Source organism: Saccostrea cucullata, unplaced genomic scaffold (genome assembly GCF_032062105.1).
Source record: "Saccostrea cucullata isolate Sc308-1 unplaced genomic scaffold, CSIRO_AGI_Scuc_v1 ctg1073, whole genome shotgun sequence".
Lineage (NCBI taxonomy): Eukaryota > Metazoa > Mollusca > Bivalvia > Ostreida > Ostreidae > Saccostrea > Saccostrea cuccullata.
Genome location: NW_026926768.1, coordinates 139792 through 164746, shown reverse-complemented (window position 1 = coordinate 164746; position 24955 = coordinate 139792). Strand labels below are relative to the sequence as shown.

The following is a 24955-nucleotide window of genomic DNA, read 5'->3' as shown; positions in this document are numbered from 1 at the left end:
TCGACAAAAATACAAGATAACACAATATAAAGTTTAATTTTTCTTTCTGTTTCTTAACTGTTTAATGTTTACTAACAAAAAAGCAAATAAATTGTAAAAAGGTTATCATTTCTAATCTTTCATATAATTTCCTTAATTAGAATCTATACCGTAAAAATTTATCTATGTATTTTAATTTGTAAAGAAAAATATCAATGTTTAATAAACTTTGTTATAAATTTTAATTAAACAAAAACGAAATGATAAAGAAAACACATTGTTTAAATGAAAGTAAACTCATTGTTTGTGAGTCCATACAGCATGGTTTGTTGTTTTAAAAACCCCCGAAAAGATCTTAGATTTTAACTAAGTATTTAAATTATACTTACATAATCCAGAACGTTAAAATCCAGCTTATTTTAACTTTTCCAAGATGGCTGTACATCACAATTTCGGAGAGAGTAAGCTTTGTTTTTCTCCGTTACTATGACAATAAGCAGTTTCGCAACAGTTGCCAAAAATGAGGCGCTAAGTGACTGTGGACCATTAGAACTGCATCGTTCCAGATTAGGTCGATTTATGTGAATTGCTCCGACAACGTTTAGAAATAATTGATAGTATTTCTCATCTCACTTAGCACGATTCCGATTGCAGATCATAGATATGGAGTTTTTAATTAAATTCTAAATAATGAATTTTCAAAATTAAACTTTTTACATGTACTTAAATTATAAATAATGAATTAATTATTTGGTCTACATCAGTTTGATAGCAATAGAATGTAAAGTAATACTGAAAAAAAACTTTGATAAAATGTTGGTCCCAGTCAAAGAAAGCATACCAAAGAAGCACATCTTTAAAGAAAATGGTCGACATGTGTAAAACCCCTCCTTTCGTTTGTGTACTGCAACATGTCGGAGAGAAAATTACTCAAAAGCATTCAAAAATTTGATCGAAACAACACTTTCCAATCCTAAACCAGAACCATTAATAAGATTAATATATGTCTATGTCTGTTTTGATACAACAATTTTTGGAAACATCTTTTTATAAAAGTTCACCTTGATTTTTTGCTCTTTGTACTCCTTTTGCTACCGATAGGAACTACAGTCAGGTTAGTTTTTCGAACGCTTGTGCTCATTAACCAATATCAACCAAGTTAATAATTGTTTCCAGTGTATAAATACTTGCCTACTCTTGCGAATCATAATTATACCACCGTAAAATTGTTTAAAAGTGATTTACGCATCCTTGAAGGATGTGCACAGATAGCTTCATGTACATTTGTTTGATGCCTCATAGTGGTAGTGAATTTTGGGTGGGTAATCAAAACGTTTTGCTGATTTTCCTTAATACTTTGCAAATTGTAAAGTATGTATTTGAAAATGTGTATTACTATTTGAAAAAATTAAATTCTCTCTACAGGTGTACTGTAACAATAGCCTGTTCTAGGCCCTTGAAGGATTAGAAGCATTTAAGAATGAAAAAATGCACAACTTACATACTGAGACCAAATGATGATACATGGAATTTCTCAATATTTCATGAAAATTTTGTAAATCAGCTAAAGCCATGTGGTTAAAGGGTGAAAAAAATACAAATGTAATGGTTTCTTTCCCCCTGGGTCCCGAAAGGTAGGACAAATTAAACCCATCAAAAATTTTTAATCTTCAAAAAAGATTCTTTACTCTTGGACTTCAAACAATATAAGAGTTGGTATGTTGTAATAAACATTGAACCCTCTACCAAAAATGTACAAATTGCCTGAAATTGTTACAGGGATACTTGAGCTATTTGATCATATGTCTATTTCTTAAAAAATCTTATTCTTTGCTCCTGTGTGTTTAAGCAACAAACAGATTTTCCTTGTAATAATTAGGAGAATGCTTCCTTCAAAACTTAAAATTTATGGCCTCTGGATCAGGGTTTATTGTGTGTGTGGGTAGGTCTCCGTTGAGCATATTATGTATAACGTGCATATATTTTATTGAATTTCCTCTCTGCTCCTTGGTATTGTACATTGCTATGAAAAGCAAGGACGTTACTTCCTAAATTCTGAAATCCATAGCCACTGGAACGGCAGTTTGAATGATTAAGAAGAAGACTAATGATAACTTGTATAAATACGAATCAAGAAAGTAGTGTAACGAAGACATCGTCCACAAACTTTTTCGAACAACCCTCCGAAACAATGCATTAATATTTTCTGTTTTCCTGGGCATCTAGAATTCAAATAGTACAAGGTTGTAATAGGCAAAAACAACAACTGCGATCGATAGTATTGTTCTCCCGCCTAACTCAAAGTCAATTTTCAAAAGTTAACATTTTATAATGATTTTTATTATCTTTATAGATATTTGTATGGATTTTCATAAAACATTACTTATTTGGGAATCAAAGAGAGATAACTCTTTGTTACGAGGCAAGGGTTCTGCAATAGTCTGCTTGGAATACTTCGTACTATAGTTCATTCCCATTGGAAATAGCAGTAGAACGAATTATTAAAGCAGACTATTGCAGAACTCTTCAGCATAGGAGGTTTAAATGAATGGGATATTTCTATGAAAAATCAACAACATTATATTTTGTTTGATTTAAACCTTTAAAGGTAAGAAAGAAAAGTTTTATAGTGATAGAGACTGAAAGGGATGTCCAAAGAAAAAAGTTGAAGCGGACAGCTAATTCATTTCAATCCATATTGATTGAAACGAGCGGTCCAAGTCGGGGCAAAAATCCCTAATAAAGTTGTATTGGATTGCTCTGAGATGTCGTAGGGACACCAGATCAAACTTTTAGTCCCGACGACATCTCGCTGAGATCACCATAAGACCAGTAGAGATATATAGTAATATACTCCCTAACACCCAATTTCCTCATCAGAATCTTGTTTATCATGACCATGTATTTAGATTGTCTTCTTATTAGTACCAAAGGTCGAAAGCATAGACAAGGATTTTAAAAGAAATATTTTTAAATATTTCCATTGCTAATTTTTATTATGCGCCCGTATCGATAGATCCGAGGCGTATATTGTTTTTGTCCTGTCTGTCTCTTTGTCTGTTTATCTGTTTGTTTGTCTGTTTGTCTGCAAACTTTAACCTTCGTCATAACTTTTGAATCATGAAAGATAGAGACTAAAATATTTAGTATGCATACTCCACTAATTAAACTCTTTCAAATACTACCAAGTTCAATGACCTAGTGACCTTGACTGTGACCTATATGCAAAAAAAAAACGTCTTTGTCTGCAAACTTTAACCTTCGCCATAACTTTTGAACCTTGAAAGATAGAGACTTTATATTTGGTATGCATACTCCACTAATTAAAATCTTACAAATGACACAAAGGTCAATGACCTTTTGACCTTGGCTGTGACCTATATGTTAAAAATAGCTTTTTTGAACATTTACCATAACTTTTGAACCATGAGAGATAGATTCTTCATATTTGGTATGCATATTCCACTTATAAAATTCTTTCAAATTACATAAAGGTCAATGATCTTGTGCCCTTGCCTGTGACCTATATGCTAAAATAGTTTTTTTTTTCAAAATGTCAGATCCTACTGCGACACAAAACTTCTTGCCGCCGGGCGCATTGTGTTTCACAAACACATCTTGTTTTCTCTATGATAACTCTTTGAAGGTTAGCGGAGTTGGTTTCTTGATAATTCTTGATAATTCTACCAGAATGTAAATTAGGCAGGTCGATAGGTCAGGAGCTAAGGAGGCCTAATACGCATGCAAATCTCGTTCACATCTGTCACTGTGCCTGACGCTAAGGAGGCCAGCTATGCATGTAAATCTGCATTTGTGTTTGACGTCAGTGGGCGAGGAATATTTTCATTGGCATGGGAGTCCTCGTGTAATTTAAATCTATGTCTATATTTTTAAAGTCTAAATCTACAATTTTATTTCACAATGAAATGGAAATATAAGGAATCACTGTCTTAGTTAGTATAATATGCCAGGGACATCAACAATAGTGGGAAACATGGGATAATTTATGCATAACGGGCTTCGCCTGTTATGAAAATTATCCGATGTTTCCCACTATTGTTGATGCCCTGGCATACTATACTAATTAGACAGTGATTCCTTAAATATATATCTGTGTGTTCTATAGATCCCCACCCTAACTCCTAGGGTAAATGAATTCTATATCATTGGAAGAAGCACTTATTTTCATTAAAAATATGCAATTTGTTTGTCCGTTAAATACCTAAGAGCAGATAAAACGTACAATGTCCAAAGAATCATGCACTTTACCTTTTAATTCATAAATAAATTAAAACAATCCAGCCGAACTTCAGAGTCCATGATCTAGTGCAACAGCCATATTTTAAAAACAGTATTGGAATCTTGCTCAATACTCAGTATGCGCTCCTTTTTAATTACCCGGTATTCTAAATATCGATAAGAAAAGAGTTTCAGTGTATGACCAATAAAGTCTCGCGAAAAAAATCAGATCTCAAGATAACAAATTTCACATTGGGAGAAATGTAAGATATCTATTTACTAGTTTTTTCTGCAAGGCGTACAAGGGGAGGGGGGTGGGGGGTAAAAAGATTTTTAAAAAAGGATTTGTCTTTTCACAATATCGTTCAGGGAGTTCAACAATTTAAGTAAAACTATTCGGATTAAAGAGGCTCATTACACCACTTTTTGATGACGTACTACACAAAACTAGAGGTACTGTGAGCGATGAGCTCACTAAATGATACCCCCCGCCTCCATATAGTTAAAATGGCAAAGTCCATGTTTTGCTGTGGCCGGAAAACCCAAAATATGTGTCGGATCAAAAAGTAAAATAGGAGGTGCACAATGGCAATATGTAATAAAGATTCTGTGAAAGTTTCATCAAATTTCATTCAGTGGTATGAGAGGAGTTGCGGATAAGAGATGGGTACCCCAAAGCGTAACAGACGGACGGACGGACAGACGGAAGGACGTACAGACGGAATTAACGATTACTATATACCCTCCCGCTTTTCAAGCGGGGGTATAAAAACCCTCCATTGTAAAGGTACCTTTGTAATATGACCCTGACCTTTAAAACGCTTTAAAAATAGATGAAACATGCAATGTGTCAATCTCCCATGCAGAGTTGTCGTTCGTTCCTCTCACAGACATGAGAGTGGCGATGTATAAGATACCGGATTCATTATGCATAAACCAAGATGGATTGCTTTTAAGCAGAAACAAAAGGAAACAGCAGCCAAATCTTCGTCAAACAAGTAATGTTCAATTCATAGTGAAGCAGTGAGCTCTGTCAATGCATGTCAATGATATGTTTCATGGAGGAAATTCGAGTTAAAATCTACAACCATATTGAAAAAATTAAAAGTTATTAATTGCACTATTTACTGTATTGGTGTTAATTTATATATTTGTTTTATTGAATTTAATATATATTCTGGCAGTTTAAAGCTTTGTTCTGAATTTTATATGTAATGTTCAAGCGTTTTTTTATGGGTGGTTCGCAGGGGCGGATACAGGATTTGTGGTTAGGGGGCGTGGATAACTTTGTTGAGGCAAGGGGTCTGGGGGCCGCCTTAAGGCCCCCAGTGGGTCCAGGGCGAAGCCCTGGTGGGGGCCAGGGGGCGAAGCCCCCGGAAGCTCCTGGGTTTTCGTTTTTAAGTAAAACCAGTCACTATGATAGTGCATATTTTTTAATTTTTTTTGTTAAAAGTGGCATATAGGTTCGGATGTTTGAATGATAATATTGTATTGAATGTTTCTCAGTTCTCATTGTATTGTAACACATGCCACCATAATAAACGATTTACCTACTCAGTACTTACTAATAGTGGTATTGGTTAGTGATGTACCAAAGTACGCCGTGTTTAATACTAGTTATATCATACTTTGAATGGGGGGACCAGGGGGCGCAGCCCCCGGAAGCTCCTGGATTTTTGTGTATTAGCTCCTGGATTTTTGTGTATTTTAAGAGTAAAACCAGGCAGAATAACAGTGGTTTGGTTGGTTTTGTACCAAAATGTGGCATGATAAATATTAGTCACATCATACTTTGAAAATTTTAGGGGGGAGGGGCGTGCGCCCCCCACGCCCCCCCTTAAATCCGCCAGTGGTTCGAGTGGCTTATAATACATATGAAAAAATTGTAGTCAAAGAAGTTTGGCAATTAAACTAGTATCATATTTTGTCCAATTTGCTTTAAAACCATTTTCAAGGAAAGGGTATAACTTAACACATTTTCAAAACTCATATCTATAATGGCAGTTAAAGTAAACGCATTAATTCCGTTTAGTCAAAAGCATTCACGTTCATATGATCAATGTTTATAAACTACCTAAACAAATGATAACCTTTATTAGGAATTTATTTTGCAAAACCAAAAGACCAAGCTGCAAAATTGAATATATAAAATCATTTAACAACACAGAATGACTGTTAAGAAATTCTCAAAGGAAACCTAGATATGAAAGGAGGACATTAGAAATGTCGAGCGTAAAAGGTAGTTATTTCCTGGTGAAACTAAAGTTAACTTCGCCATCCCTATGAACAATTTGTCAAAAAATTAGAACGAGTCTTTATTATGATATTCTAAATGCCAGTAAATGTAAAACAAAATATTCATTTACATGTATGTTAAAGTTAACAAACACAAATCACATTTTACAAAAATATTAATATAAATGATGCAATGGTTAAGTTTTAGTTTTCTTCAGCATCTTGAAGATTCATAAATTTCACTTGTTTTCTTCCTTTTCACCATTTTCCTCTGTCAGTTGGAAAGTATTTGGCAAAACACGAGCAACTTTGTCAAGCTTCTCCGAAATAAGCGCCCTCAAACCTGTTTTCTCTTTCTCTGTTTTTTCTTCAGTTTTTATTGAGGACTCATGTGGCGTATTTCCATGCTGTTGGGAATAATTTAAGGTCACCGCAGCTTGGCGACCCGGAAGTGGTAAAGAGAGAGCAGAGCGCAGGTGCGGATCTGTGAATTGAGTAATCTCCCCTGGTAGTTCTTCTATTGGAGCATCAACATCTTCGGTGGACTCTGAGTCAGTGAGATGGAAGGACCCGCCCTCCTCGGACTTTTTCTTTCCAATCAACCAGTACGTGACCATCTCACCTTTACCCTGAAATACCCATGTCCATCGTTATCAAAACAGTAAGTTTGTGTATTTTTGAAATGGATTATAGATGTAGTTTGCATTCTTTCTCTTACCTTGACAAGAACTGTTCCTCGTTTTCTAACAACAAATCCACCAATTTTATGGAGAGCTGTGTAAGTAGACTGGCTTATGTTGATTCTGTTTGCTGTCCATACAAGAAAAAAATCGGCTAGATAGTCATTCAAGATACCGGTATTTTAATTACAAATTTTTACGGTTCTAAAGACTAAATGAATACAATTTTTGGACTTAAAGGCATTTATTCAAGGTATTCAAATCTAGCTTATTTTCAACATCTGACACCTTTCATATTTTTCCAGCAAAAGCGACCGAAGTAAAAGTATAAGAATGGGTTTAATTATAGAAATTGTCGTTGTTTACTAATGTTCATCAGGTATTTCTATACAAATTCTCCTTAAAAACTCCAACTTACGTAAGCTTATTGACTTCATCCTTGATGCTGTATTCACAGTGTCACCAAACAGGCAATAACGAGGCAAGATCGAACCCACAATGCCAGCCATACATGGACCTAGGACAGAAATAAATTGTGAATAGAGCAAAAATAGTTTTTTTTAATCATGAAAGTCTCCAAACTGATGGATTTGATATATCTGCTTACAGAAAGCATTACTGGTTCTTTGAATACAAACCAGAGTTTACTCCAATTCTCAGTTCTATTCTTCTGTCTCCAAGTATGGTAAACTGCTTGTGCTTTGTTAGAGCCAAGAGATCTAAGGCAAATGTTGCAATTTCTCCTGCATGTTTGTCTTTGTTCCGATTTGGTAAACCTTAAATAAATGAATCGATTATTATAATGCGTGTATCAAATAAAATATCTTTTCCATCGTATTCAAGAATAAAAAATCAAAATACTTACCCGAGGCTACCATGTAGCAATCGTTGATTGTCTCCACTTTATAAACGTCATAGTCGTCTAAAAGATCGTCGATGGTGACATAAATCGTATTGAGCAGTTGTACGATATCCATCGGTGATGACGTGGTAGAAATGGAGGCGAATCCACAAATATCGGAGAAAAATATCGTCACAGATTTAAAATACTCGGCATCGATATGCACGCACTTTTTCAACTTGTCGGCTACCTGTTTAGGTACCATCTGATATAGCAACGAGTCTGTCACTTTTTTCTCCAAACTTAGTTCTTTTGTTTTGTCCACAAGGGTTAAGGCGTACTTCTGAATAACACTGGTCAAGTTTTCTGTGACAAAGATGATTAGTGGACACATGAGGATGACCACCACGAGGAATATTGCGCTTACTGCCAAATCCCGTGTTGCGTTCTCTAAAACACTGTCTAATACAAAGAGGATCTCGTTACCTAGGTCCTGCTGAATGTCCAGCAAGGTATCGAGGTACAACGTCATATTGTCAAACCACCATCTTGCTTTGGCCAGATTCGCCTGTGTGTTGTTAATGCCTTGGACGTGTTGTTGAATCTCGAATCTGTAGCTGTCGATGATTTCGGTGACATTATTACCAGCGGAGGCTACATTCACAGTGTACAGATCTACGACACGTTTGGAATACCTTCTCGCCGTTTTATAGTATGCTCGAAAATTATGTACCCTATTATTGTACATTTCAAAATATGCGTGATTTTCGAATCCTCCATTTGCGTAATACACCGTGCCTAAAGCTCTTTCAACTCCCACCGCCTCCTTGGCGCTGGTCAGTTTCTGATAAGCCACCAATGTCTTCCACACCAAGGCAAACTTGGACTCGTTGATTGAGTTGTACATCCAGATGATGACAACTTCGATAATACTAGAGTAGAATTCTATCTCATCCTGAAGACTGTATCTTGTGGGACTCAGAACCTGTCGTCTGCGAGACAGATACTGTTGTAGATTTTCCCGGGTGTCGAATTTTTCTCTTTCCAGTTCGTCGAGGTTTCCAGGCCACCTTGAAAGTTTGCTGATGGCTTGGTCTGTCTCGATGTACTCGGCCAGTAAGAATGTCCTGGTTTGTGGACCCAGGGCACTTAGGTATAACACACTCATGTCACGTTCCTTCTGTAGATGGTGAACCAACTTACCCAACTCAACGCTGAACTCCAATGCACTTCTTGTCTGCATAAGTAAATAATGGTTCTCTACATGAATGTGTATTTTCGAAGTTCCTATAATGTTATGCAAAAGCTTTACTAGTATAAAAAATAGAAGCATGTACAAGGATGTCAAATATGGATGTATTTAAAAAATATTTTTGTCTCAAAAAATCTCAAAATTTTATTTTGATTCAATTCACTTTTATCTATTAGAATTTCTTTCATCTCTTTTTAAATTACTAATTAGCTGAAAGACGTTTTGGAAAGTGACTAAACTAGGTTAATAACTTGCCGACTCATTTTCGTTTTTGGCCTCAATAATGTCTGCCAGGGTGTATACTGTGTAGGCCCAGAGCCCTAGGATAGGTAACACGGTCAGACACAGCATCTTTATCAACTGCAGCTTCTTACCAGAGTCTGTCAGGGGCTCGTCACGGCATATTCCTGTCAGAAGGAAAAAGGATGAAGTAACAAACAGTAATCGATCTCATTTAACTTCAAACAATACAAATCTGCGAACAGGGTCTCAGAAAATGCCAGAGTCTGGAGGAGTAAGTATCCCCTGTTGACCGGTCAAACCCGCCGTGAGCCCTACGTATTGGTCAAGTAGACGGAGCATTCCGTATCCAAAATTTATTATTAAAAACAAAGGTGTAACATTTGCTAATATTTCCATTTCTTTTTTTTCTCTGTGATAACCCTTTAAAAGTTAGAGGAGATGATTTATTGATAAATCTACCGGATTGTAAATTAGGCAGGTCTACAGGTCAGGAGCTAAGGAAACCTAATATGCATGCAAATCTCTTGCGTATCTATCTCTGTGCCTGACGCTAAGGAGGCCAAATATGCATGTAAATCTCGTGCGGCTGCCTTTGTGTTTGACGTCAGTGGACGAGGACTATTGTAATTAAGAAATAAATAACAAGTTTATAAACTTCAATGGGAATTGAAGTAGGTCGGTCACGTGATCAAATCCTGTGAAGGCCGAAGGCCTTCTCAGAAGATTTGATCAGTACTTCAATTCCCAATTTATAAACTTGTTATTTATTACTTATATATACATTTGAAATTGACAATTAAATATATTTGGATATAAATATTGCACTAACCGGTCGCCGTAGATTTCCGACAAAAGTACGCAAAGCGTAAATCGGCTTGAAAGGCGGTTACGCTTCGAATTCATCAGGCAAAGAATTCTATTTCGAAGGAAATATTTTGTTAAATGCCACTTGTGATCAGTAATAGTGAAAAGATTGTTGTCTGGGAATATTTTTATTTGTGAAAATTGATAATCGATGCTGAAAAGACACAAGACACACGTCCGAAGATTGATGATAAAAAGTTGGAGGAATTTTGGTCGCCTGAAAGGAATGGATGGATCCGATGGATGGAGAGACTTGTCCGAGCCAGTTAATTTGCAATCAAGTATATCTACGATTTCAGTAACTAAAAGCATACATATGATGTAAACACGGAGACACTGGCGACAGCTTACATTGAAGTACGATGGCGCGGATCTAGGTGTTTGTCAGCTGTTCGTGGCGTGATTGCAATGCTTTGATATTTTCTAACAGATACACATTTATCGTGAGTAGAATTTTATTTAAAAAAAAATATAGTTTCAGCCTCTATCAAGGAGATTAAACTTAAAACTACCAAAAAAACAAAAAAATAAGGTAACAAAAGTGACATTAAACAGTGTAAACAAAGGGTAGTTTCCATCGGTAGGCTAGGCCTATATTCTCAATGTACACAGGTTAAATCGATCGACAAAAATGTATGAAATACTTGTTTAAGATAAAACAATTATTTTACTTGCTTATTTTGTTCATTTTTTATACATGAAAAGCAAGTAGATCTAGTCATCATTTTATATTTGTGTACCGGTATATATTACTGCGCCATGTGATTAGGTCATGTATTGACCTCTGACCTCTGACAAACTTTATACAAAATTAAAGATATTTTCTCTCTGTGTGTTTATATAATGGAAAGATACCACAAATGTATATATTTGGCATTGGAGTCTTCGTGTAATTTAAATCCATGTCTACATTTTTAAAGTCTAAATCTACAATTTTATTTCACAATGAAATGGAAATATAAGGAATCACTGTCAAGTTAGTATAGTATGCCAGGGACATCAACGATAGTGGAAAACATGGTCGAAGCCCGTTATGCAAATTATCCCATGTTTCCCACTATCGTTGATGCCAATACTATATAAAAACAGTGATTCTTTTTTTTTACCCGAACCTTCAAGATGTCAGTTCGGACCACTACTTTAATTTTGAAATACATTACAGGCATCAGCAATTAGTTCATAATGGTTCAATGTATTTATTCCATTTATGCTAGAAGTTATCATAAATAATAACTCAGACGTTCAACAAGTGTACGAACCTCGACCAATGATGGAAGGCTGTGTAACCTCCAAAACCTCTCCAATGTTGATGGAACTGGCCAGAGATTTAACATCACAGGGCAGGGTTTTCTGTTTCTCGTGAGTCTGTTAAGTGAATGCACGTTTATTACATATTATAAGCATTCAATTGTCTAAAGGACCAATAAGTTTCTTTAACGTAAGCATAGATAAAAGAAATGAAAACTGTGGTGACTTTGCTAGACATTTTGGCGAAAAAAATATTTTTTTTAGAAAACTACTTACTCGATTTGCTTTTATTTTGTCGATAATTCTATACATTATTTAGACAAGTTTTCTCTAGCATCCAATCTAAATAAGAAATGTGATAATAATTTCTCACAAAACAAAAAAAGAGGAACTATATAAAGGTATACGTATGCAGGTTGAAATATATACATGTAAAATTATTTTGTTATTAACCATAAATGACTTTTCCGTTTAATTGAATAAAATACTCCAGTAATTGTTTAAAATTAACATTAGAAATATAGATACAAATCTTACCTTACAAATTTGTTAAAAAAGGAATAAAAGCTCAGAATATAAATTGTTTGAGAGAGATCAACAAAAATGTAAAAGCCATGACAACACACGACAATTAATGAGCTGATAATGGTTGGTATTAGCGTCATCTTAGCACCCCATTACCGACCCAAAAATCCGACGTCAGGTGCTTGTGCGCGAATAAAGTCGATGTGAACCACTATTATAGATTGGATTACCTTATTTTGTAAAATAAGATAATATAATATTAAAATAATATTAAAAATGAATAAGTTTTATTTTGAATATTTTTATAATTTTTTTTTTTATTTCATTTTTAAATATGAAAAAAAATCTGTGTGGAGCATTAGTACCCTTTTGGTTTACCTTATTTTGAATAATAATAATATAATTTAAAAGAAACATATTTTATTTTAGATTGCATTATGAAAATATTGCATGTAGTTGAGTGTAACATTGAAAATTTTCACCCCAAGAAAACCATTGTCAACCGAGGCGCAGTCGAGGTTGACAATTGTTTTCGAGGGGTGAAATTTTTCAATGTTACACTCAACTACATGCAATATTTATTATATTATACTGAATGTTTTATACAAAAACATATAACAGTGAACTGTGCGCACATAAATTCGGCGCAGTCGCTATTTTTTGGAATATCACCCGTCGTCAAGCAATGTTGACTGTTGCTACGCTGGAGGGCGTGGCTTCATTATTCAGCGAAAATAGTGTTTTTTAACAAATGTTTCTCGACCAATCAGAATCAACTAATTTACATGAAAGTGTAATATTTTAAGTTATCACGCTTATCATTGAGCTTTGTTGTAAACTTGATACTCGTATTAACCAGAAACTTAAACATCTTTTTAGCGTCAACTTCAGAGTACTTATGTGAACATCCAGAATAAGTTTTACAAAAAATTGCAGATGACCAATTACAAGGTATCGGTAAGTAAATTTACGAGTTCCATTTTAATTGAATTAAAAGAAGTTGTCAATTTTTGATGTCAAAAAGATTGTACTATCATTTCTCGCGGGGGATAGTTGTATATAGAGCTTTCAAGACACAACTTTTTATGTTGTTGATTTTGGCAAAATTTTGGGTTTCAAATTTCCAGGCGTTCCTTGGAATTTTTTTAATATCTACATCTGATTATCATTGACAGCTGTTTCTTCAATAAAAATGGAACTCGTAAATTTACTTATCTGGTCATTGGTCGTTTGCAAAATTATTTTGTTAAAACAGATTCTGATTGCACACACCAGTACTCTGAAGTTGACATCAAAAAGATGCTTGAGTTTCTGATTGACAATATCTATGTGGTTTTTGGAGACCATGTCTTTCAACAATCTATTGGAATTCCCATGATACAAATTGCGCTCTGTTATTAGCAGACCTATTTTGTATTGATATGAAGCAGAATTTGTGCAAAATCTTATGCATGAAAAGAAAAAAACACTTGCTGTGGCCGTCAACTCGACATTCAGATAAATCGACGACGTATTGTCAATTGACAATGGTAATTTCCATTCCTACGTCGATACGTTATGTCCTGGAGAGCTTGAGATAAAAAATACCACAGAGTCTGACACAGCTGTTTCATACTTGAAAATTTTACTTGAAAAAGACGTTAATGGTAATCTAACAACCAAGCTATGTGATAAACGTGATGACTTTAACTTTTCTATAGTCAACTTCCCTTACTTATGCAACAATATACCTTCATCACCTGCATACGTAGTGAATATATCTCAGTTGATTCGATACGCAAGAACATGCTCTATGTATGAACAATTTCTAAAACGAGGTAAATTATTGACAACCAAGTTGATAAAACAAGAATATCAGCAGTCTCGTTTAAAGTTATCATTTCGTAAGTTCTATGGTCGATACAATGACCTTGTCAGCAATCATAATTTATCATTAAGTTAAATGCTGACTGGCGTTTTTCATACTAATTGTTAGTCCACTATTTATACAAGTCTTTCAATTGACGACGGATTTTTCCGTTATTGACATTGATCATGACAAGGAGCACACGGCGGGTGTGACCGGTCGGCAGGGGATGCTCCCTCTTCCATGGCACCTGATTCTACCTCTGATGTTTTGGAGGTCCGTGTTTGCTCTGCTCCTATTTTGTATTGTTTTATGGACTTTGATACTGAATAATGTTTGTTGTCTCCATATCCTTCTTACACCACCTCTCGATTTTATTGTTGCACATAACATGTGGTCGTGAAGTTTCTTCTTCACTGTTGTTAATATTTAAGAGAGGAGGAAAGTAAGAGGTTTGTTAGAACATTTACAAGAACCTGCTTTGTTACTGTGTGTAAGGATTTTTTTTTATAAAGTCTCGGAATCAAATATAAATATTGTCATTCAAATTTAATATGGTTGTTGAAAAATATTTTGAAAAATATTAATTTGATATAATTTGACATTATTTTGAATTTCCTCCATGTAGGGTGTATGGGTATAAGTTTGACTGCAACTTGTTGAATTTAATTCCAGTCCCTTTAAAATTCAAATAGAATTAATTAATGAGCTTAACAAACAAAGACAATGTTGCTCTGTCCTTCGGACCAGTATGTTACCTATGTATAAAATTTGATATTTTTTTTGAAAAATAAGGGTTCACTAAATGTTGGCCCTTTCAAATTGGTAATTTAAAGTCCTCATTAACAATTATATTCACGTCTTTTTAAGTTTTAACGTGTCAAAACTGGTGTTGTAAGATGAAGAACATATGAATACAATGGAGGATTGATTAAAATTCTCGATATTCAGTTTTCTTGCAATTAAAAAGTTTGGAAGCAATAAATATATATAAATATATATAAATATCCTAAAAATATATATTTGTACAGGCACGTAGCATCGTTTTTGAAAGTGGGGGGGCCAACCTAAGAAAATTTTTTTTTACTTACCTGAAAAAGTTGACAAGCAAAAAAAAAAAAAAAAAAAAAAAAATATTAAAATTTGCCCTAAGGTAGTGGCTAACTTTTTTTTCCAGACCAACTATCTTTCAATTCACACTTTTTGGGGTAAATTTTCTTTATCACACTACACTGTGCTGAAATGTGGGGGGCCCAACCTTCCTTTCAGTATACATTTTCTATAGTAAAGGTAATGTCGGGAGAAAAAGTGGGGGGGCCAGGCCCCCCCTGGCCCCCCCTGATACTACGTGCCTGTTGTAGGAAATACATGTTGTAGTCTTAAGTTTGAAATATGGTGGAATACAAGACTGGACCCTTTTATGGTTAAGAATATTACTTATATTAACCGAATTACTTTCTTTGTTGGCTGATCGAAGATTTAAGAAAATCGAGAATTGTTTTAGCTATTTTTGTTAATCGTGGCGGTGTAAAAGCCTATGATTTGCAACATCCATGACCATAGACCCAAGCCTGTATTCCGGTGTCGAGGAATCCGAATGTAAACTTTGCACAATCTCTCCATAGTAGACTATCGTCACCTGAGAATTATAAGGTTGTAGCTGAATTTTGCAAAATTTTGGGATATTGAAGTTAAAGTTCGGGGATCAATATCTTTTTACTCGTAGCTTTTCGGACGATGATATAAGGCATAAATGCTTAAAATATGCTAAACTATGGCAAAATCAACTTAATAATAAATAGTTTTGAGCAGAAATATGAAAAAAATTACATTGAAAATGGAGATAGAACTTTCTATCGAATATTTTTTTGCTTTTCAGTGAGAATTATAATGCTCATGGAGATAGAACTTTTATTTTTTAAGAAAACTGATAAAATGCTTCATTGGTTGAACACAACATTAATGTGAAAATAGTAAGGGGCATCTATTTAAGTCTGGGAGGGGGTGGTGGGGGTGGTGGCAAATTTTACCTAGTCATATTATTTATATATATTATACTTTCATGTAAATTACTTGAATCTGATTCGTCGAGAAACATTTGATAAAAAACACTACTACCCGCTGAATAATGAAGCCACGCCCTCCTGCGTAGCAACAGTCAACATTGCTTGACGACGGGTGGTATTACAAAAAATAGCGACTGCGCGGAATTTATGCGCGCACGGTTCACTGTAACATGTTTTTGTATAAAACATTCAGTATAATATAATAAATATTGCATGTAGTTGAGTGTAACATTGAAAATTTTCACCCCTCGAAAACCATTGTCAACCTCGGCTGCGCCTCGGTTGACAATGGTTTTCTTGGGGTGAAAATTTTCAATGTTACACTCAACAACATGCAATATTTATATAATCCATGTCGGTGAAGGACAGATTATCTATTTCCAATAACATCAAAGACAGATTATTTATTCTCTTTTTCACATAAAAAAATCTAACAAGCATAAAAAACTAAAATATGGAACGCCATCACTGCCTTATAGCATACAGCTATGCATTTATTATGTCAATTTATCATTACGTGATGTGAACATATCTTTACTTTATGTCCATTTCTTATGAGATGATGTAAATATATCTTAACATCATGTCAATGCTGCATTACAGGAAGTAAATACATCCTTTCATTATGTCAGCACTTCATAACTTGAAGTAAAAAATTCATTATATGAAGTGATAATGTGTTTACATTGTGTTAAAACTTTCTTGCATGAGATGAATTTTTCTTTACATAATTTTATTTCTTTAAAATGTGAGGTCAAAACTGCATTACGTCAAGTAAATTGTGTTTTATAATTAAGCTTATCATTACACAAAGTCAAAAGCCCATTCCTTTTTGAGAGTGTATATTTCTATTATATCAAAGCATTATTACGTGATATGGATTTATCTTTATTTTACGGCGAGGGCATCATGATGTGAGGTGAACACATCTTACCTTTATGTCAGTGCTTTATTATGTGGTGTAAAAAGTGTATAACATAATGTTAACATATCTTTATATTATATCAATACTTTATTACATTCTGTCAAAACTCCATTCCGTGATGTGGATATATAATTACGTTATGTCAACTCTTTCTTACGTGATTTAAAAATATCTTTATATTGTGTTAACTCTTTATCGTGTTGATTCCAAAAGTTCATTACCTGATGTTAAAAAAACATTTACATTATCTAAAAGCTGTATATTTAGTATATAATGAATGTTGACGACCGTGATTTAATGACTGATAAGAAGGGGGGGGGGGTCCTGATTGATTAGGACAAATTACAGGCACATAATATCACCCCCCCCCTTTTCCCAGACATAACTTTACTATAGAAAATGTAATGTTCATTGAAACTGTACAGCCCCCACCCCCACTTTTTGTTGAAGTATAATCCACTAAGGGTATTGTAATATATCTGAAAAAAAAAATAGGACTGATCGAAGTTGGACCCCTCTCCCCGAAATAGGATTTTCGGGCTTGGACTTTTTTTTTTCTTGGCTTGTCAAGTTTTTTAGGGTAAATGATTTTTTTTCTGGCTGACCTCCTCTTTCAAAAAAAGATGCTACGTCACTGGAGTTAGTAATTTTTTTAATCATTCCAGGGCCAGAATTCTATTACAAAAATCTACCGGTCACTCATCTAAATCAATTGAATATGCCTTAGTAAGCAGGCATGGGCACATATCAGTGGCAGATATGGGAATCTTGAAACAAGGGGGACGGTATATTGTTGGAGACCAAGGGCGGAAAGCGGAGAAGCTCTCAGGCTTTATAGTTTTATAGAAAAAAGTTTTCAACTTAATTCAGCTAAGCTTATTGTGAAACTAATGCAATGTCCTTCAAAGTTTAAGACTTTTATTAAAAAAAAAAGAATCAAAATAAAAAGAAAAAAATTATTGCTGCACGACTCATAATATTTGATTTATTTAATTATGACATTAAAGTAAACACCACTGAATTTCGACGTGACTTTAATTCACAGTCGCAGTGTTAAGGCTTTGCACATCAATCATTTGTCGCTGAGAATCTCTTCTACGACAGTTTTTCTCCCGCCATTTTTAGTGCTTGCGGAACGCGGAAAATACGTTATGCTCATATAAAGGCCGAGGATACCCGTGTTCGCATAACGTAATAGTGAATCGACATAATGTAGAAGAGTGCGCACAGTATGGCATGAGCTTTTCACATCAGTTAATAAAAACTACGTTCGCATGAAAAGTAAACATAACGAAATGCAAGTTGACGAAATATAATTGTAGTATGTGTAAATGTCATAAAGAGTTGACATAATGTAACGGAAAGTTAACACGATGCAATAATAGTGTCGGTTAATGTCATAAAGAGTTGACATAATGTAATGGAAGGTTGACACAATGCAATAGTAGTGTGGGTTAATGTTATAAAGAGTTGACATAATGTAATGGAAGATTGACACAATGCAATAGTAGTGTGGGTTAATGTCATAAAGAGTTGACATAATGTAATGGAAGGTTGACACAATGCAATAGTAGTGTTCTGCTATAAGGCAGTGACGGCGTTCCATACTAAAAGTCCAAAACTCTTATTTCCGGGGGATGGACAGATTAAGTTGAGGACAGATTATTTATTTACAACATTTTCGAGGACAGTTTATTCATTTCCAAAAACTGCCAGCCCCTTCAGAATCAAATTATTTTTCTCTAAAGAAAAGTTTTTTTTGAATGCAATCAATTGAATATTTTACAATAAATTTCAATTGCGCATTTTTGATTGTATAGAAACGTCATTTTACAACAAAAGAAATCACAATAAAAGGAGAAAGAAAATCTCTGATCCTTTTTGAAAAGATAAAAAGTAATTTTAGAATGGCTACATTCTGTAAGTTCAACAACAGAAAATCACCTGAGATTCTCAGGTGCGTTTTGCTGGCAGCTGTTTCCATTGTTCTGGTCCGTAACTCCATCAATAAATTGCTAAATATTTTCAGTTTCTACGAGTACTCCTGAACAGCAATGCCAATGCATTTCAACCAATTTTAGTATAATAGCATATTATCAATGAATAAAAAATATACAGGTTTGAATATTAAATCATACAAATTATATAATTGCGATTTTTCATGGCCTCTGACATACTTGGGTTCAATGGAAATAGATGACGGAGAAGGTTGTTAAAGAAGCCTTTCTCCTTTCATAATTGACATCTAACAGGGCAAATGTTTGCTAACTATAAATCGTACTTAGTTCTTTACCAAAACTGTGGAAACCAGGTCCCTGGGTCAATGTTTTTTTTCAGTTTTTATGGTTGTCATTGGTTATATATTATATAAATATTGCATGTAGTTGAGTGTAACATTGAAAATTTTCACCCCAAGAAAACCATTGTCAACCGAGGCGCAGCCGAGGTTGACAATGGTTTTCGAGGGGTGAAAATTTTCAATGTTACACTCAACTACATGCAATATTTATTATATTATACTGAATGTTTTATACAAATACATATTACAGTGAACCGTTCGCGCATAAATTCCGCGCAGTCGCTATTTTTTGGAATACCACCCGTCGTCAAGCAATGTTGACTGTTGCTACGCAGGAGGGCGTGGTTTCATTATTCAGCGGGTAATAGTGTTTTTCTTAAAAATGTTTCTCGACGAATCAGATTCAAGTAATTTACATGAAAGTATAATATTGCAAATATATTACAAGATGGACATAAACAGGCAGCTTTTAATATGATTTTTATAAACACTTAGCCCTCTAAAAAATATAGCCTCTTGTTCAGACCTTAGGATAGGACTAAACTGGTTTTAAATTGAAATGATTTACATATTGAAAAATTTTCTTTACTCATGCACATGTACAAGACAAATGTTGCACATGTAGTTTCCTTAACAAAAACTGTAAAATGTATGGCTCTTGGTACCAGCACTTAGTCCCAATTGCAATCTGGGCAACTGTTAATTAAAATAAGTACTTAATTCCTTTCTTAAAATTTTAAAACCTATGTCATTTGTATCCAGCGCTCAGGCCTCAGGGTGGGGCTAAAGTGTTCATGCATTGAAATTTATTATACAGTGTGCCTTAATTTCTTAGAGGAAAGCTGCATAAAAGTGATTATATAAGCCTTTCAAAACTAACTTTGTGAGACCAGAGGTGCAGTTCTTTTGTACTAAATTGGCAATAGCTTTAAATAAAAACTCATAATTCTCAGGTGACCATTATTCACTCTGAATTCAGAAATACACTTCTTTGATTATTATTGTCATATTATTAATTGAAACATGTTAGAGTAAATATGAATAAGTTTAAATACCTTTACAGTGAACCCCCCCCCCCCCTTCCCCAATCAAGTTTTTCAAGTATAAGATCACGTGACCAAAAGTAAAAATTTTGATTGGACATTATGGAGATAGAACTCTCTAATATTTATAAATTTGTATCAAATGGAGATAGAACCAAAAATTACTGTTAATATCTTCTTCATTTTTGTCCAAAGGAACAAAAGGATTTCATAGCGAGATAGATCTCAGCGAGCCGATTCCAAAGAAATGCATAACTCATTTTTGACCATTTTGGCACACAGAACCTTATAATTCTCAGGCGACGCTATGTTTAAGTTTCAAAAGTACAGAGTAAAGGTTGTTGCAAATATGATGAGGACAGGTCTACGCGTTGATCACTCTCATTGCATCCACATTACAAGTGATTATAATTATAAACGAATGATTACTAGTCATAAATTAAAGAATGAAGTGAAATATTTTTAAGAGACCGGGAGAAATGTTAATATTATAAGAAAAAAAATGGAAAAAAGCATTAGCTAGACTTTGGAACAAGAATTTTAAATTCTATTTACAATTGACCCCCATGGTAAAATTGATAATTCCTAAATTTAAGATAAATTCTATTGCACAGAGGAGCTTCAAAACATAATACGCAAATCTTTCTTTAAAAACTGCGAGTACACGTAAAAATAGAATAAAAGGTTTTTTGTTTTTTTTTTCTTATTTCATCATGTCAACAAAGAGCGATACTTATAACACTTTAATGTTCGAAACGAGTAAATATGGAAGAGAACTTGAATATTATGATAAATCAAGAATAAATACAGTGAATAATAAATATTATTATAATACCTTTATTGCTGTTTCTCTGTATAAAATTAATACTATAAAACTGCCTATTTCTTCAAGAAGCTACCACTTCCCAAACCTAGGGATTTTAATCTGAAAAATGAATGTTATTCTGGGACTACTCCCTCATGAATAAAACATATGGAGATAACGAACAGTATTCAAAATAAAAAGTCCATTAAACAACACAAAATATGAGCAGAGCAAACACGGATCTCCAGTACATTGCTGTATTAATATCACTATATGTTAATAGCATTGGTATACATGTAGATATCATTGTAGGAAAGATAATTCTGTGCTGATGATAAATACTCCATAGATGACAATCGTCTACGTGAGAGAGAAAATAAAGATTATTGTAGAAGAAAATAAAGCTATGCAATATAGCATGGAACTTTGAGCCATCTTGAAGTCCCACCACAAAATGGGTGAAACCGGCGGCTGTCATAGTGGAGGCGAAGCCTGAAGCTTGTGGGTTTTTTTTTGTTTTGTTGTTTTTTGTTTTTTTTTCTTTTTGCTTTTTCGGAAAGCTAATTTTGGTGTCGTTTTTACCATGAACAGATATATATTTGGGGGGAGATGAGGTTTACATGTAGTGACAATCCCCCTTTCCAATGCTAATGTCACTTAAGTTTTCCGATAGCTAATTATCCGTGTTCAGTAAAGATAAATAATGCCCTGTTCACACGGAGAGTTTAATTCGAATTAAACGTAAGTTTACTGCGAATCAGCTTCGCTTAGCGTTCACACGGAGAATTTAATGCGAATTAGTTTAATTCGAATTAGTTTACTGCGCATTAAATTACTTCGCATTAGCTCCGTGTGAACGCTAAGCGAAGCTAATTCGAATTAAATTCTGACGCATGCGTAATGGCAAAATTTAGTCAAATGTCACTTGTCGTTGGTCAGCTATAGGTACTTGTGCTATTTTTGAGTGAAAAACTAAGGAAAATTTTGTTAATCATCAAAATGTGCATACAGACACTTTGCCATTATGTCAAATGGATCTGCTTCTGCATAAGGTGACGTGATCTGCAAATGACGTCATAATAGCCGTGCTGACGCCGGGCTGCAGAAGTAAAATTTTAATTCGCATTAGTTTACTTCGAATTAGCTGTCGTGTGAACGCAATTTAATTCGCATTATTTTAATTCGTATTAGTTTACTTCGCATTAATTTACTGCGAATTAAACTCTCCGTGTGAACAGGGCATAAAACTAGAATATATCGCGCTTTACCGCGGGGTAAATTCATTTTTAATGCTTACAATACTTTTATAAAAAGTATCTTTCATTTTCTGTTGATAGTTTTAAATTATACAGACTTATAGCATAGTAAAAACTTCAATACCCCCCGGTTTATTTGGGAAAAGAAATAGATAGTGTTCTGTTTCCACTTACATCAATGATAAAAAGCTAGTGGTTCTACTACATTTGGCCGCAGAATTAAAAAAAAAAACAATAAGTATGAAAAGTCTGTCAGCATTTGACTCAATGATAAATTGCATTTGCTGACAAGGTCATTGTATCGACCATAGAACTTACGAAATGATGACTTTAATGACGCTCTAAACACTGCACACTAAAGACCTCTGTTTATTGGGTAGTTTTATGCAATTAGAGTGATCTGCCCCTAGATGTAAGATGAATAAAATTATTATTTACCCTTAATTACATGATTTATAATAGATTAAAATATTTCTAGCATTATATAAAACCAAGAGTAAGACATTTAATTAATTATTTTCATTAATTTTCCCAATGTAAGTAAACAACAGTGATTTCTGCTCACAGATAGTTCATTGTCTAATATCCTTTTTCCTGCGCAAATAAGGCACGTACCCTATGTTTTAATGAAAAGTCTCAATATGCATATCTTTTATATGATATTTATGAAAAGGATATGGAGATAACGAACAACATTCAATATCAAAGTCCATAAAACAATACAAAACAGGAGCAGAGCAAACACGGACCTCCAAAACTTCACAGGTGCCATATGCATGAAGAAGTGAGCATCCCCTGCTGACCGGTCACATCCGCCGTGTGTTCCCTGTCATGATCGGGAAATAACGGAAAAATCCGTTGTCAATTCAATGTATAAACAATGGACTAAAAATTAGTATGAAAAGTCAGTTAGCACTTGACTCAATGATAAATTGTATTTGCTGACAAGGTCATTGTATCGACCATAGAACTTACGAAATGCATGATGACTTTAAACGAGACTGCTGGTATTCTTGTTTCATCAACTTGCTTGTCAATAATTTACCTCGCTTTAGAAATTGTTCATACGTAGAGCATGCTCTCGCGTATCGAATGAACTGAGATATATATACTCCGTATGCAGGTGATGAAGATATATTGCTGCATGATTAAGTAACGGAAGTTGACGATCGAAAAGTCAAGGTCATCACGTTTATCATAAAGCTTAGTTGTAAGATTACCATTAACGTCTTTTTTCGAGTAAAATATCCAAGTATGAAACAGATGTGTCAGAATCTTTGGCATCTTTTATCTCAAGCTCACCAGGATATATCTTATCGACGCAGGAATGGAAATTACCATTGTTAATTGACAATACGTCGTCGATATATCTAAATGTCGAGTTGAAGGCCACAGCAAGTGGTTTCTTCTTTTCACGCATAAGATTTTGCACAAATTTTGCTTCATATGAATATTAAAATAGAACTGCTAATAACGGAGCGCAATTGGTACCCATGGGAATTCCAAAAGAGTGATGTATGTACTTGCATGTTTGAGAAAAAAAATCTTGTCATTTCAAATGACCTTTTCATAAGAAATTCTCTATTTTCTGTTTGAATACGAATTTTTCCTTTTGTTGTCAGATAATTTTTGTCATTTGTTAACTGTAATGGTGGCTCAGTCGGTAGATCGCTCTCTACTTGATCGGAAGGTTGTTGTTTCAAACCCTAGACGCAACAGGCATACATCTGAATGAAAATTATTGACAATTCTGATTGAACTTTGAAAACCAAAGCTTCGGTTCCTAGTAAGTTTTAGTGCAATATTAAGAATCATCACCGCTAAATGATCCAGAAAGCCAAGTAAATGTCTAAATTTGACATCCCTCTATGAGCGAAAAATTCTCGAAAAGTTCGTCAAACAACATTAAAAAAAGTCATTCAATCTTTTTTGTTTGCAATCGATATTTACATATACTTTGTTGTAATCTTCGGACCTTTTTCTATAAGACGCAGGGTTATTTCTGATAAAAGAACCTATCGTAAATACTAGTACTCGGTAGCAGCGATAGTAATTAACCTTCTAATTATATTACCCTATATGTTTCATTCCATTGTTGGTGATGTGAATTAAACATCCTGATGAGGTCAGCTAGTGTTTAATTAACCTAAATTATGACCGAAATCTTGCATGAATTGATTTATTTGCGAACATCATAGATAATTGTAAAATAAGTACATTGTACATGTACACTGAAAGGAAAGAGAAACGCAGGGTAACATAATATGGGAATTTTCTTTCACCTCATGACCCTAAACTATAAAAATTGGTCAGATGAGAATCTTGGTTACCATGCATTAAAATCGGTGTTCCGAATTACTCAGCCGTGAAATGTATGATGTCATATCAGAAAAATGCTAAAAAGCCAAAAACACGTGCGAGTTGTTGACGACAAGTTTGTCAACGATCTTCTTGTACCATTTAATGCACTTAAGGTATACACATTGATTTTCAGTATTTGTAGACGAAATGCATTTCTTGCAAATTTGTAACAGTTGACGGAAGTTTCATAGGGTCTGGTTTTCACGTTGCCTAAGTAAGAACAAAGGAAACAACGGGTCGCTGTGCAG

The 24955-nt window shown here is 34.3% G+C and overlaps 1 protein-coding gene across 1 annotated transcript; it reads right to left on the bottom strand.

The window, feature by feature from the left end:
• Nucleotides 1–6535: 6535 nt before the first annotated feature.
• Nucleotides 6536–11948, bottom strand: LOC134272607 (soluble guanylate cyclase 88E-like). The gene is made up of 8 exons (XM_062754822.1): nt 11858–11948; nt 11593–11698; nt 9482–9633; nt 7999–9211; nt 7772–7909; nt 7552–7650; nt 7172–7263; nt 6536–7082 (listed from the first exon to the last, which is right to left on the bottom strand). Exons 1-8 carry the CDS (start codon nt 11891–11893, stop codon nt 6693–6695), a joined length of 2226 nt encoding a protein of 741 aa, XP_062610806.1. The 5' UTR covers nt 11894–11948; the 3' UTR covers nt 6536–6692.
• Nucleotides 11949–24955: the final 13007 nt, after the last annotated feature.

Coding starts and splice junctions, on each gene's coding strand:
- LOC134272607 (XM_062754822.1), bottom strand. CDS start 11,893: ATGTATAGAATTATCGACAAAATAAAAGCAAATCGA. Junction 11,699..11,857: donor ACAAAATAAAAGCAAATCGA/GTAAGTAGTTTT, acceptor TTCACTTAACAG/ACTCACGAGAAACAGAAAAC. Junction 7,083..7,171: donor GAGGAACAGTTCTTGTCAAG/GTAAGAGAAAGA, acceptor TGGGTATTTCAG/GGTAAAGGTGAGATGGTCAC.